Source organism: Leguminivora glycinivorella, chromosome 6 (assembly GCF_023078275.1).
Source record: "Leguminivora glycinivorella isolate SPB_JAAS2020 chromosome 6, LegGlyc_1.1, whole genome shotgun sequence".
Taxonomy (NCBI): domain Eukaryota; kingdom Metazoa; phylum Arthropoda; class Insecta; order Lepidoptera; family Tortricidae; genus Leguminivora; species Leguminivora glycinivorella.
In genome coordinates, this window is record NC_062976.1 from 19987619 (window position 1) to 20003304 (window position 15686).

At 37.6% G+C, this 15686-nt stretch overlaps 1 protein-coding gene across 2 annotated transcripts in view; it reads left to right on the forward strand.

The window, feature by feature from the left end:
- Positions 1–10314, forward strand: part of LOC125226842 (transcription factor Sp4-like) — a 31903-nt gene extending 21589 nt beyond the window's left edge. For both annotated transcript variants that reach the window (XM_048130972.1, XM_048130973.1), the window contains exons 12-16: positions 650–770; positions 3390–3597; positions 4782–4928; positions 5835–5979; positions 7432–10314. In XM_048130972.1, coding sequence (XP_047986929.1) covers positions 650–770; positions 3390–3597; positions 4782–4928; positions 5835–5979; positions 7432–7596 — 786 coding nt within the window. In that variant the 3' untranslated portion in view covers positions 7597–10314. The remainder of the gene's footprint in view (positions 1–649; positions 771–3389; positions 3598–4781; positions 4929–5834; positions 5980–7431) is intronic.
- Positions 10315–15686: the final 5372 nt, after the last annotated feature.

The window sequence follows — 15686 nt, forward strand, 5'->3', positions numbered from 1 at the left end:
GCAGTTACGGCCAGCAACGACCATCGCAAACCATCACCAGATACACCCGCCGGCCAGCCTGTCACAGTGATACCCGCCCCTAGCAACGTGCGTCCCAATGTTGTTCAGGTACTTATGGAACCAGCAGCTACGGCCCGCAACGACCATCGCAGACCATCGTCACCAGTAAGACCAGCAACGACCATCACAGACCATCATCATCACAGTCATAGTTCCCAATCTTGTTCAGTTACTTAGGGACAGTGAGCAGTAGAGCAGTACTACGGCCAGCAATAACCACTATGTTCATGTTCACTGTCATTCCCGCCCTTAGGCACAGAATATATAATAGTACAAGTACAGAAGGCCTTTGATGTTCACAAAAAGCCGCCATTCTAAATTCTTACCTACATTAACAAACGGACCGCACGCGTGCAGACGACATTGAATTCTATTGCGCCGCGCGAAGGTCGCTGCCACTGAATGGGCCGCGAACTGTGCGCGCCGGCTATAAGCGTTGCAGATTCTCTGTAGTTCTGAAAAAATTAAAGAAATAAAACTACTGGCTACTGGCAATCACATGAAACATTAATCATCACTAAGAGAACGTAAAGTCCATTTCCTCTTCTTCTGTATATTTAAACTAAACGGACTACCTATATTTACACAGGTCCCAACGTTGGGTGTGGGCGGCATCGGCGGAGCCGTACAACTAGTCCCAGCGCTGGGCTTGCCTGGCGTGCAGATCGCACAGCTACCACAGGCGCAGCCTCAACCACAGCCTGTCATTGGTAAGTCATCCATCTTTACAGGCCTATTCAGGCCTATTCACAAGAGCTGGCACAAATGGAACAAGGGAGTAAATGAAAATATGCATGTAATCTGTGTAAGAATGTCCTATAATATTTATTTACATACATACATACAATCACGTCTGCATCCCATGAAGGGTAGGCAGAGCACATGAAACTACTCAAGTTTCAGTGCCCGTGTGGTGACGGGTTAAGAATTTCACCACCCCCTTTCTTCCCGTGGGTGTCGTAGAAGGCGACTGTGGGATATGGGTTAAATTGTGGCGTAGGCGAGAGTCTGGCAACCTGTCACTGCAATGTCACAGTTTCGTTTTCTTTCAATCCCTTATTTGCCAAGAGTGGCACTGAAACTTGAGTAATATTTATTTATTTATTTAATTTTATTTATTTATGTCGTGTCGCAGATTAACCAATAAAATTATATTGAACCAGGCTGGCAAGCATGGTCGCGCGATAAACGATAAAACGTCAGGCCGTCCCTATCGCGCTAACAGATAGTGCGAAAAGGACGGCCTGACCTGACTATTGGTCATGGTGTCACTCATGCAATCAAAGTATTGTTATTAATGGCTGCGTGTACAGTCATTTCCATCTTTACCACAATTGGATGGTTATACTCTGGTCTGCAATTCCTTAAAGCTCTAAAAATACACTGCTTCTATGATTGACATTCAATATACTCTATGGATCGACATTGCAGTAATTTAAAAAAAATTATATGAATGGGAACTTTCGTAGACCTAGACTCCTAGACAATAGATAAAACGCCTAGACATCAAGGTGCATATTTAGTAAGTCTGATTGATTCATGAACATCATAAACAATTTAATTTCCGTTAAGTATGGTTTTTCGAATATGTTTTCTTTGTTTTCGACAGACATTTTTGTATAAGGATAAACTAAATGAACTATAAATCCACGCCAATAACTAAATAAAACAGCACTTAATAATAAAATTATTTTTAACAATAAAGTAAAACTATAGGGAAAACCACTACAGCCAACATTACAAAATATAAATTATCACAACACGTAGAACTTTTCGTATGGCAACACTGAGCAACTGTCAAGTGAGCGTCTGTCAGACAGACGTAGTCAACTAGTCAACGTCAACTTAGTTTTTGTTTCTGCGTGTTCCATATTCAAGCGTAATTTGATTAAAAACGGTTTTATTTATCAGAATAGAATTTAAACGGCGGTAAATCTTTTAAATTATAGTTGAAACAATGTGGCCAGCAGACGTACAAGTTAAAATTGAGCCAAAGGAAGAGCCTTTGTCTGAAGAAGACGATCCACTGACTGGCGATGATGGTAAATTGTTTAATAATGTGTTTTGTAGGAGGTAAACTAACGAATTTACTGACTAGGTACTTAAAGTTCTATGAGTGAAGATTGAGAAGTTATTCCAAATCACGTTGATAAAAAAAAGAAGTTGTGGGTGATATTACAGATACTGTATTTTGGTTAGTTTGATAACAATAATTGTTGTATTAGATAATATAATTTTAATTAAAAGTTTATTAGGTAAATAGTGTTTTAGCTTAGTTTGGTATAAAATTACTTTTACAAAAATATAATGTTGATCATATTGTGAAGCACCATCAAGGCTGTATGTATGTAGTTACTTTGGCCTTAAAAAATAATTATTGAATTAATTTTGGGTTTGACGAAAAGTAGTGACATAACTAATATGCTTTACTCAACATTCTTCTTCAGATTTGAGCACATTTATATTAAATTGCCTTATTAAAGTGCTCATTTAGACAGTATGATGAGAAGTCGCATACGAGTTTTATTACATTGCAGTATTTGATGGCTGTGAAAATTGTATGTAACTAAAATCTCTTGCGAGTTTGCATGCAGTCAAAATCAGGCCATAGTTTAAAATAGAGATGGGCCAAATAGGACTTTGCAGAATATGAATATGAACCGAACATTCGGCCGAATATTCGGTTCCGCCATATTTTAAATCCGGGCTTAGAGTTAAAATCTTTTCAATGATTGGTAAGTAATGGGTACTAAGGCTCTTAATCACTATCACTTAGTATAATTCTCTGGCCCTAGAGTTAAAACTACTTTTGATGCAATGATTGGATAAGTAATGGGTACTACCCGTGCGAAGCTCTTAATGTTCCTATAATTTAGTGCATAAGAAAATTTTGGTTTTGTATCCTAAGCTACGTTATTTTAATTTCTAACATAATTAATTAATTATTGTAGGTACTTTTATTTTAACGCATTTTTAACTTCCTTTGGTGGTTTCTTAGAATGCTGAAATATGATGTCATTATCCGATGAATTACGAAAAAACTTACGCTATTTATTTACTTTGTTTATTCGGTAAATATTCGGCAATATAACCGAACTATTCGGTCGAATACGAACATTGAAAAACTTGCCGAATATGCCGAATACCGAATATTTACCATCTCTAGTTTAAAATCATATAAGATGAATACAAAATTTGAGAATAACTGATACCTTGTAATTTTTGTTATTGTCCTTATTTGATCTAGTTAAACTGTCCTGCAGACATAAAAATTGTTGCCTATTTTATAGAATTCCTGCAAAATATAATAAATATGTAACTTCTTTCAGGCCAACAAATCCAGCAAGACCCCAACGAGCCGGGCAAGTGGCAGATAGTCACCGTTGGCAACAACAGCAACAATAGTAACAACAGTAATAGTGGCAACACATCGGGCACTGAGTGTGAGAATGGGAAGGCGAGAGCAGCTAGTCCAAGCGGGAAGCGGATGATGAAACGGGTGGCTTGTACTTGTCCGAACTGCGATCAGGGAGAGAAGTAAGTATTTTATAAGTCATATTTAATATATATCAACAACATCAGAGTAAATACTTGGGGCACAGAGTTCGGGAATGGAAAGGCGAGAGCAGCTGATCCAAGTGGCAATAGGATGATAAAACTGGTGGCTTGTACTTGCCCGAGCTGCAATCAGAGAAGTAAGTGTTTTATGTCAAATTTGTTAGCATTAACAGTGACAACACTTTGTGTATGGTGTGTGAATAGCAGGGTAAGAGCACCTAAGTCCAAGTGGGAAGAGGAAAATGCAAAAGTTAGTTCTGTTATTAATTTGATGATGTTAATGCTATGTCACATAGGTAAAGCTTTAGGCAAAAACATTCTCCATTAGTCATGATCGTGGCTTTCTTAATTTTTTTTTATAGCAGTTTATTCAAATTGTTGCATCATTTCTATCATTATCACTGAAGTGCTAAAAGTATGTGACCATTTTGGGACAAGTCTCGACAAACAGTCACTTCGAATTTAAGATATATCTGAGATGGTGGCATGGATTGTTTTGTGTGAATCATATAGGTTTTATTCCATAGATAGTCTCTGTAGCCAGAAACACGATAATTTGCAGACATCGGATTCCGTGGGGCGAAACTTGACAGCTAGGGACTTCCTATATCGATAAACTCATTTATCGATACTAGTTCTAAATACTAGTGATCACACAAAGGTTTGCTTATAAATTTTATTTTTTTAAAAGAGTATGCGCAAGTGACACTGTTTGAGTTGCAGGCGTCCATAGGTACATAACCGCTCTCCACCGCACCGGACCGTATCCTTGTTTGCCACCGACGTAGTATAATATATATATATATATATATATATATATATATAATAAAATAAGAATTCAATTTTCTTCTTCTTTTTTTGAAAACGTTTTTAAAAGTTTACTCGTCACAATTTATTTCGACGCTATTTATTTTAGACGCTATGAATGAATTTCATACTGGTCTTCAGAACAATAGTTACAAAAAACACACAATGTTGGGGGCGGTCACTAGTATATAGAACTAGTATCGATAAATGAGTTTATCGATATAGGAAGTCCCTAGCTGTCAAGAAGTTTCGCCCCACGGAATCCGATGTCTGATAATTTGCAAAATTTGAAGTTCATCTGGCTGTTCAAAGTGACAAATTTCATTGAAATAATATATGTATTTTTCCTTTTCCAGCCGGTTAGTAGATCGCAAAAAGCAGCATGTATGTCACATAGCAGGCTGCAATAAAGTGTACGGCAAGACTTCACATCTACGTGCTCACCTCCGCTGGCACACTGGCGAGAGACCTTTCCTCTGCAATTGGCTGTTCTGTGGAAAAAGGTAAAGCATTCCCTTACACTCCTTACAGTGGACCATGGACTGTCATGTGTACTGCCAGCTAGAAGCCCGCAAGATGTATGTTACATAGCCTAGTATGTCAACTAAGCACCCATCTTCATTGGCATACCGGGGAGCGGCCATTCCTCTGTAACTATCTTTTCCGCGGGAAGAGGTAAGACACTCCTTGCATTGTCAAACTGTAGAAGCCGTGTACTAGTGTACTACTTAGCAGGCAACAAATTGTACTGACAATGTACTTGTAAGTGACAAGCATGATGAATACAACGGTACACGAGTAGGTGCATGAAACTGTGGCGCCTATCCTGTGCTTGTCCTATAGATGCAGTGTTAAATGACGTGGGCGCTCTTATACTAAGGCCCTTATACACAGGGCCGGATTAAGGGTAGAGCGAGTGGAGCGGCCGCTCTAGGCGCCAAATGGTAAGGGGGCGCCAAAATCGAGAATGTGGAAAAATCCATATAAAAAATTATACGTTGCGTGGGCGCGCACATATCACAAAATGGCGAGAGGAGTCGGAAATGAATCCACCTATTGAAAATCTAGATTTGTAATTCAGATTAAGTGGAAAGTTGCACCACATTGCCATTCATAAGGTATACAGACACATAATGACAGTGGTTTACTTTTGTTACACCAATTTGCACTGAGACCTTTACAAATGTCATTTATTTTTTTTGAATTAAGGAGTTTTAGTTTAGTGCTAGCATACCTACGCTCGGTTTCAGCTTTACGAATAGGTAAATGAGCGTAGGCGCGGGTTAGGTTGTCGGGCATTTTCGCGAAAAGAGATGATAGAACATTTTTTCTAAGGTAGGTATGTTTTTTCTACTCAGAGTCATGAGCCCTTTCACAATTGCGGACTGTACTAAATGCATTATTTTCAGGTTCACACGGTCAGACGAACTACAAAGGCATAGACGGACGCACACTGGCGAGAAACGGTTCGAATGCCCCGAGTGCAGCAAGCGGTTTATGCGCTCAGATCACCTCGCGAAGCATGTCCGCATACACACCAAGAATCGCATCACGGTAAGCATTAGCTTGTACTTTTGCAACCAAGAACCCACATGGTGGCCAACTCATGAACTTCGCTCAAATGACAGAGAACTCGCTGGGCGGGTTGTCGCCATACAAGCGGGCGGTTATAAATTACTATAAATGATGACCGGTTTCTGACATAGTGTGCCGTTTTTTGACCGTTAGTAAATGTGTTAAGTTCAAAATTTACTGAAGTCACCATTGTAAGTATGAGTAGGTAGCATGTGCATTTCCTATCACATTTATGACGCCAATTGCGTCAAGTAATAGGCGAGACGACTAAAAAAACTAATTAGTCCGTCAGTTAGATTATCAAAGAATATTAGACACGTATTTTGTCTTTTTTCTCGTAAACGACAAATGACGACGGTACAGTGCGTTGAAGTTTCGCGTGACGTCACGCCTAGGTACAATTTTTACTTAGAAGTGACGTCACAAGCCCCCACTCCGGAACTTAGATGCTCTATATCTTTGTATTTTTCATTAATTAGAAAAAGCGAAAAATATGTGTTTAGTATTTTTGGACGATCTAACTGACGGACTAAACAGAATGCCATTTTTATGTAGTCGTCATCCCTATTGTTCGGATTGATTTCGGCTACTTCTTTGTCAACATTCCAACTTCACCATTTTGATGGAAGTCTTCCAACTGTGCCTTTGTCCAGAAATCTCATTCCTCGCACAAATAATTCTTGAATGAACTGTTGCTCGTGATCTAGGTTAAAGACTAACCGATAGGATGATCTTTATATCTCTAAGAATTTAGGATGGAAGCGTAAAAATTTCGAAGGTGTAGCTAATTTCTTTCCTTTCCAGCACTAGAGTAGATTATTCTTTTGGACAACATTAATATAGATTAATGTCACAGTTTCGTTTTTCTTTCAACCTCTTATTTGCCAAGAGTGGCACTGAAGCTTTAGTAGTTTCATGTGTTCTGCCTACCCCTTTATGGGATACAGGCGTGATTGTATGTATGTATGTATGTAATATAGATTAACTTAGAATAACTTTCACCAACCTCATCATTCATAATAACACCCGCTTGAAACAAACAATGCTTAGTCCATATTTTATGTGTGTAAAAATATATAATAAGCTTCCTATGAACATAAAAAAATCTACATCTCAATCAGTTCAAAACTGCTCTGTATAACTGGTTATGCGATCACAACATTTATTCCATTAATGAATTTTTAAATCTTTAATGTAATTATTAATAATAATTATGCATGTTTGGCTAAAACTTGTAAATAGGCTAGGTCTTTGTATTTGGTGGACTGATTAACATCAATCCGCCAGAAATACATAAAATTTGCATGCTTGTTTAAGTAGAATATGGAGAACATGTCATTATATTATACCAACCCTATGTAACCCGTATTCCGCAAATAAATTCATTTCATTTCATTTCATTTCATTTCATTGTCTGCCTTACCATTCCAGGAGGTAGCCACCTCAACGCAATCCATGTACTCAGACTCCGGCGACGATAGTTGCGACGAGAAGATGATGCTCACCATTGAGACCATTCATCCCGAGGGCGAAGATGAGAAGCAGCTGGTAATGATCCGGCCGGGGGGCAAGATCGACCCCGACCACGACAGCTAGGACGAGGACAGCGACGGGTAGGCGTCGCTGTGTTAGTTAAGAAATATGGAATGAGTTGTGTCAGTGTTGGAGGCCAGTACGTTCATAAGTGCTGCTTTCTTGCGTGAATTATACAGTGACCTTGAAGGTAAAGAACGGTCGTGATCCGGCCTGGACGAGACCAAAACAGATCCCGACAGGAAAAATGAAATATAGAAAGAGATAGTGAGGCCAGGGGGGTTACCATGACGTACTAAAGCCGTTCAGTTTAGGTTGAGAGAAAGGGACACAGCTATAGCAGTTACATAGCTCCGTCCCTCTCTCTCAACCTAAACTGAACGGCTTTAGCACGTCATGGTACCCCCCAGTACTTTCATGTATAGACAATGTGACAGATGAGTGTTACTTCTTGAGTAAATGAGGCACACTGACATTTTATCCCGCCAGGCGGCGCCTGTCCAAGTTTCCATGTCACTGTCATTCATATGTGTGAGAGAAAAAACATATCATCTTCTCGCTCTCACGTATGGACTAATAGGGTGGCGCCATCTGTCACCTTTGAGTGTGCCTCCTCATTGCACAGTATTTATAAAAACAAATGTTAAAGGTGGGCAGCCCTGAAGTTTTGCTTGTCGAGCTACAAATGTGACATGTGACCATTTGGTCTAGGGACCAGATAGAATAAAATTATGCCCTACGTGAACTAGGTTCAGTAAAAAGCCATTGTAGCACAAAGTTACTGTGTCAAGTTTTGTTTTCGATTTAGGCTACAAGTTGTAGCTAGACAAGTAGCTAGACAACATGTATTGTGCATATAGATGCATGTTGCTTAACCTGACAACTTGTAGCCTAAATCGGAAACAAAACTTGACACAGTAACTTTGTGCTACAATGGCTTCTTTACTGAACCTAGTTCATGTATGGCATAATTTTTCCCAAAATAGGATATGATATTATATGTTCTCTTGTTGTAATCATGAGTGTGAAAACTAATAATACTGCAAGACAGTCTTCGGGATTCGGGGCTTCTTAGGTAGTCTTCTCCATTTTAACACGTTTCTTTATGTGTCACTGCCCCATGTGTTAAAATAAGTGATATGGTCAGTATCTTAATGTAGGTTTCAATTGAACTTCTAAAAGGAATCCTGTAAAAAGGTCCTGTTTGTTCTTGAAGCAGAAAGATTTTTCTGTAATGGGAAACAAAAATATAGCTGTTAGATAGGGAGAAAAGTAATTTTATAAGCAATAATGAGAGAATCAACTTCATAATAGAGAGAAAGGCGATAAATCAACGTTCGCAATAAAGGCATTATTATTTATTTTAGATTTTAACTTAATAAACTGTCAAAACAATTAGTATCTATGAGGAGATTTATTTTATATTCATTTACTTTAAATACAAATCTGAAATGAGGCCTAAATAAGATAATATTGTGTGAACTATCTTAGCGGCAACCCACACTCAGGCGACGTACGTCGTAAGGCGGAACGGACGTCAGCGCCGCGCCGCCCGAGTTAATTTAAAAAACGTCTCCTCAGTACATTTTGTATAGAAAGAACGTAAGACGCGCCTCAAGCGACGCGCCCCAAGCGACGCCTACGACGTGCGTCGCCTGAGTGTGGATAGTCCCTTACACTGAAATGAAAGTATCATTAATAAATTGTATACTTTATTGTTCATTATTTGTTGTTGTTGTTAGCATAATGTTCCTGTCCAAAACAAAATTGTTAATAATATACTTTAACATTAATAGAGCTATGGCCTTGTACATTTTTAGATGTTATCATGAGCTCGGTTTATTTTATGATCGTCAATTGTGAATCGATATAACCACGAGGTAATTCCAATTTACATTTTAGTACGCAAATTATTTTTTTTGTTATCAATCGAGCTTGCAATTCACTCGTACTTTTTCGTAGATGTATACTAACAAGATACAAGAGGGAATGGTAACAAAATGGCTGAATTTAAATACCGAGATAGAAGTTGGAATTGTCATAATTCATATGTCGAGATTAATGAAAGTCCATAAAGTGTAAACGTAAATTTTAACACTCAAGGCTTAATAACTGACTGGATCTAACTATTGGGCCTTGGAGAGTTATTCTTGTAATCAATGTAAGGTTAGATGGGGTAAGACAAACATTGGGATAAGATTAACACTTGTAGAGATCGTTACACTGTTGCTCTTGCCCTTAGTAAAAAAGTTACTTTTACCCCATTTGACCATAAGTAAAAAAGTATATTTCTGTTAGTCGTCGTTGAGCCGCCTGTATTGATAAAATGTCTAGGGTATACAAACTATTTATTGGTACCGAATGTTAGCACTTAGCAGTAGATTGGCGTACCCACGACAGGTTTGTTTACCCTCATGTTTAAATTTAAAATGTTCATCTGTTTTTGTTTTAAAAGTACAGAATTGTAAAGTATTAAGTCAATAGGGTCCATCAAAGCTAAGTTAGCTCTTCAGAAATCACAGTGATTGAATGTCGTATATTCGAAATAGAAAAAATGATAATCACAAATTTTGATACTGAAATGCAAAGTTAGCTTGGCCAGACTCGTATCAATTTTAACTCCATAATGTAAGAGCCCATTTACATACAAGAACTCGCATGTGAGTTATGTTACACTGCGGTATTTGATTGGTGTGAATTGTATGTAACCTCAACAATCCGCAATGTAACTAAAATCGCATATGAGTTGCCGTATAAATGAGCCTTAAGAAGGAAGGAATTTGTCGATCTTTCTGATTCCATTTTTTACCCTGCAGTTTTATCTAACATAAGCATTTTAAATTTCAACTTGTGTATATAGTGATAATTTTTGTAAATATTGTAAATTATTGGTATTGTAGTTAAAGTGTTAACATAAATTAACTTAGCAAGGCCCGGCGTATTTGTACAAGTGCAAAATTAATTGTTGAAATCATTCAAAAGTTCTTTTAAAAACAAATTTAAAAAATATTTTAAGCGGGTTACTCACGTGTTAAGTCGATATAGCGTTCGACATGTTTCGATGATCTTTCTCAAGAGTAGCAAACATGTCGAACGCTATATCGACTTAACACGTGAGTAACCCGCTTAAAATATTTTTTAAATAGGCATTACTTTGTAATGTACAGTCAACCAATTGGAACCCTAAGCCACTCTGCAACCATTTCAAATGACAAGCAATAAGAGATTTCATACAATCTGATTTATAACGTCACTGTGACATAGTTCTACAGTGGCCTAGGGTTCCTATTGGTTGACTGTACATTGAACGTTACGTTATCGGTAAAGGGAGCTTATTGTCGATGGCGCTTCCGTCCCTCGGCGTCGTATTTGTACACGAACATCATTCATAACGGCGTAAGCGTCATCGACAATAAGGTACCTTTACCCAGATAATGTCAACTATACTTGAATCTAGTACTTTTTTTTTTTAAATTATAAATGGGCTTACTCTTGACCACAGACTAGCCAAAGGCAAAGACGTGGCCTACGATGGAGTGAGCTCGCCCAGAAGATGCCTGTTCACTCTTGATTTGAAGGTTGCCGGGTTATATGAGCTCGGAAATATAAATTACGAAAAAGTATAGCGGGGCCTAAAATTGGCAAAACAACTTGTAAATAACGTGTATATCTGTTATATAGTGTATATTAGCTGTATCCATAAGCCTGTAAATAGTTTTATCGTTGAACCATTATGAACTAAATATTTTTACACAATACAGTTGTTTTCTTTTACTTCTTAATTCCCGGCTGCTCTTAGTACAGTCAACCAATAAGAATCCTAGGCCATTCTAGAACCCTGTCGTATTGACACCGTGCTTTATTTGCTATAGAAGTCAGTTTGACTTTTACTGTGAAACAAAGGCCTAGGATTCAGATTGTATGACTGTACCTACCTACATCTGTCCCATCTACAAGGCGACGAAACTATGGTCTACCATTTCTCGCCCACAACACAACCAGCTAAATACAATTAGTGTTGCATAAGAATTTAAACGCACTTATAGCTTTTCATGACTCCAGTAAACAATTCGTTCTTTTTACAAACACTATGCTAGACGGCGTTGTTCTTTTTAGTCAGAATCCTGAATCGCGCTATCAGGATTTTGGTTCGGAAAATTAGCCCTCAATGGAACGTTGTTTTATAGTTTACAAATGACATGTTAGATGGCGCTGTTCTTTGCAGTCGAAATCCTGAAACACGCTATTAAATTTTTTTTGGGATGATGACTATGAAACCCAATTTAGTTCACAAATGTCATCCTAGATGACGCTGATCTATGTAGTAGGAATCTTGAAACACTATTAAGAATTTTGTTGGGAAAAGGACTATGAAACCTAATTTAGTTCTCAAAAACATACTAGATGGCGCTGATCTATGTAGTAGAAATTCTGAAACACGCTATTAAGATTTTTCTTGAGAAAGTGACTATGAAATCTAATTTTGTTCGCAACAACCATACTAGATGGCGCTGATCTTTAAAGTAGAAATTCTGAAACACGCTATTAAGATTTTTCTTGTAATTCAAACAATAAAGTGGCCAATTGGCTACGTGCACGACAATTACGCCCACTACCATGTGAACCTGAAGTGGAAAATGTCAAAAACTGACATGTAAACAAACATTATATTTTAACGATTTTTCGTTAATTTTAAATACATCGAATAACAAGAGCTACTATTTCAAGTGTAATTTAGGTAGATAGATAGACATGGATATAATACCAAAAATCAGTTTCCAAAGCCATTACTCACGGTATAAACTTCCAACCCCAGACTACAGAAAGAGTCAATAAATTGGTGCTGGCAGGGCATATAAGGAATCTTGAAGAACATAAATAGGAGTAATGGTACAAGTTCTTCGAGCCTAGTGATATGGTATTCGCTAAACCTCCGTCCCGTTAATGCCATATAAAACAAATCTAAACGTAAGTATAGTATGAATTTTTTGAAACGAACGTTTCTAAACAAAGGTATTGTTCCTTTTGTGTTGAGCGGGAGCTTCTGTATTTGCACGCGCTAAGACAACAAGAAGCAACTGTATCCTGATAATTGTAAGGTTCAAATCTGTACAGCAGCAAATTTGAGATAGATTATTTTGGAAATGTGAAGCGATAGACCACACCGCTATAGGTGCGAAAATACAGCGCTTCTAATACTTTGATACTTGATGGTGTAAGTATAGTACATATAGTTATAATAATCATCGGTAATATGTCAGTCTGTATAATAAAAATAACACGTTTAAACAGCGAAACTACGATTAAAAGGTTGATAAGCACCTGGCACCTTAAGGTGTCATCGCAAAGTGACAATAAACACTGATAAGGTTTTTCAATCTGACCGCCATTGTTATGTTTTGTTATAAATACGGTTTACGGTTTGTTTAGTTATTTATGTTATTTTATTTATCAAGACTTGTACCTAATATTTATGTAATTACTATTTATATATTGCTATATACAATTGTTGATTGTTAACAAAATCATTAATAAAAAATAACAGTGATAATATACGTGTTTCATTACTTACAGCACCACCACCAAGTATAAAAAAAAGTAAGTAAGTATAGTAAGTAAGTGTAGTGAGTAAGTAAGTATAGTAAGTAAGTAAGTTTAAGTAAGTATTAGAAACGCTGTATTTTCGCACCTATAGCGGTGTGGTCTATCGCTTCACATTTCCAAAATAATCTATCTCAAATTTGCTGCTGCACAGATTTGAACCTTACAATTATCAGGATACAGTTGCTTCTTGTTGTCTTAGCGCGTGCAAATACAGAAGCTCCCGCTCAACACAAAAGGGTATTACAATACCTTTGTTTAGAAACGTTCGTTTCAAAAAATTCATACTATACCTAGTCATGTCCGCGGCCGCAGAAATATTCGACACGGGCCTATTCCCAGGCTAGGCCTGAATCTTTAAGCATAATCTTTTACGGTAGGAAAAACACTAACAGCGTATTGAACAATATTAGGTAAACAAATCTTAAATATAATTTATTATAATGTTTTGTTTTGACATGTCACTTACGTTTTCTTTTCACCGTAGCTATCCATTTAGTTCTTTGATCCAATTTCCAGTGTGCTCTAAGAAACGCATAGAACGTGCAACGACTATATTTATGCCATTATTTTTACAATTAACAACATAACAACATTGATACCCCATATCAAACATTACACCACATTGTATTATATTTTATGAGTTTTGATATTGACAACCACAATCAGTGTCGATTTTGACCACCGCAAGCACTGCGATCGCTTTGCTTACCCCCTCCATGCACTTCGCACGAAGCCACCGAAACCAATTGAATGACTAATGACGCCTAATTGGTTATGGTTAGTTTTGGTCACTTTACATACTAGATGGTGCCGTTCTTTGAAGTAAAAATTCTGCGACTAGATATCAAAAATTTTCTTAGGAAGATTTTTTTTTTGAAGATTATCCTAATACCTAAAATTTTAACTTTGTGTTAGATTATGCTACCTAGATGACATTCTCTGGACTAGTACAATTAGTACGAATTACGTATGTGAATAATATACATTTTATTATACAAATTATGTTTATCTGTATTTATTTCGAGATTGCGTAGAGTTATACGTTATAATTGAGATTCTATAGCGAGGTAATTAAGTATGTACTACAATCTCATGATAGAACTAGATCTTGATGCCAGCGAGAACTGGGTCGCAGGGTTGTGCCAAAGTGCAGTGAGTAACGCAATGCCAACCTTCGATCAACTCAGACAGGGTTCGATTCCCGGTTTAACCATGTAATTATTTTAAATCTATGAATGCCGTTCAAATTGTTTTTTAAATCGAAACAATGTCTTTTTAACCCCCGACGCAAAAACGACGGGGTGTTATACGTTTGACGTGTCTGTTTGTCTATCTGTCTGTGTGTGTGTCTGTCTGTGACATCGTAGCTCCCGAACGGATGAACCGATTTAGATTTAGTTTTTTTTCTTTGAAAGCTGAGTTAGTCGGGAGTGTTCTTAATAGCCGTGTTTCATGAAAAACGGTCCACTCTATAACGCGGTCGGAAGTTTTTTCAAAATTTGAATTTTGTGGTTAGGTTAATTCCGTAACATGTTCCATCTAAAACATTTAAGGCACTTTTCCTCCGTGTGGCATACTCGTAAGCTCGTAACGCCTTAATATCCTTAAATATTGTCCATACAATATTTTCAACAAAAAAAACCAAGTATAAAAAAATAAGTCTTGTTTCAGCAAAACATCTTATCTATGATATTTTAAGGTACCTACTTTCTCCCCACGTGGCATAGCCGTGGGACGCCCTGTAGGATAAACTCGCCTCATTCGGTGACACGCCTAATTCGGTGAAACAACCAAAAATCGTCTTTCGGAATAGTGCTTCAAAGCTTGTATCACCGAATTAGGTGTGTTACCGAATGACGCTAGTTTACTCTATAAGTGTACCTATATGTCTTTGGTATAAGACAACGACATATGTAACTCCGTATATTAGACAGCTACAGTCTAAGAAAAAAACGTACCTCAGACCCATACAGGAAAAGGTACGGTGGCCTAGATGGCGTTACACCTTTGGGGGACGCTCGACTAGATGGCGGTAATATAAATATTTGCCATTTTAACACATATCAAGCTAAGAATATGGGCCAAATTGTCAAAACAGGTTTAAAAGTTTTAAGCTTGTGACGAGAGATGGCAGTCTATTAGTGTGATTACATATTTTACTTTGACAGTAACTCTCTATAATACTTAATCCTCTTTGGTATAAGATGAATGAGCTTTTTTGAAGTTGACAACCCTATCCCAGCGCTACTTATCGCAATGCTTTCCAACGGTTTTGTGCCTTTTTATCTTTCCCGTCCGCGGAGCAGTGGTTCCGTTCCTGCTATTTAGAAAATAGGTATACAAAGTTAATTGCCGGAATGAGATGTATCTGTAATAATTTATGCGTTTATGGCAAAGATTTCAGTGGTAAGGATAGGTCCGTTCATATAATTCTGAGCGAAAATTTCAGGTTTGGGTACCCTGGTGGCACGCTACAGCGCGATTGATTGATAAGTTCGCCTCTGGCGTGTTCGATTACAACTGCGTTAAAATTTTGCGTACGCTTGGCT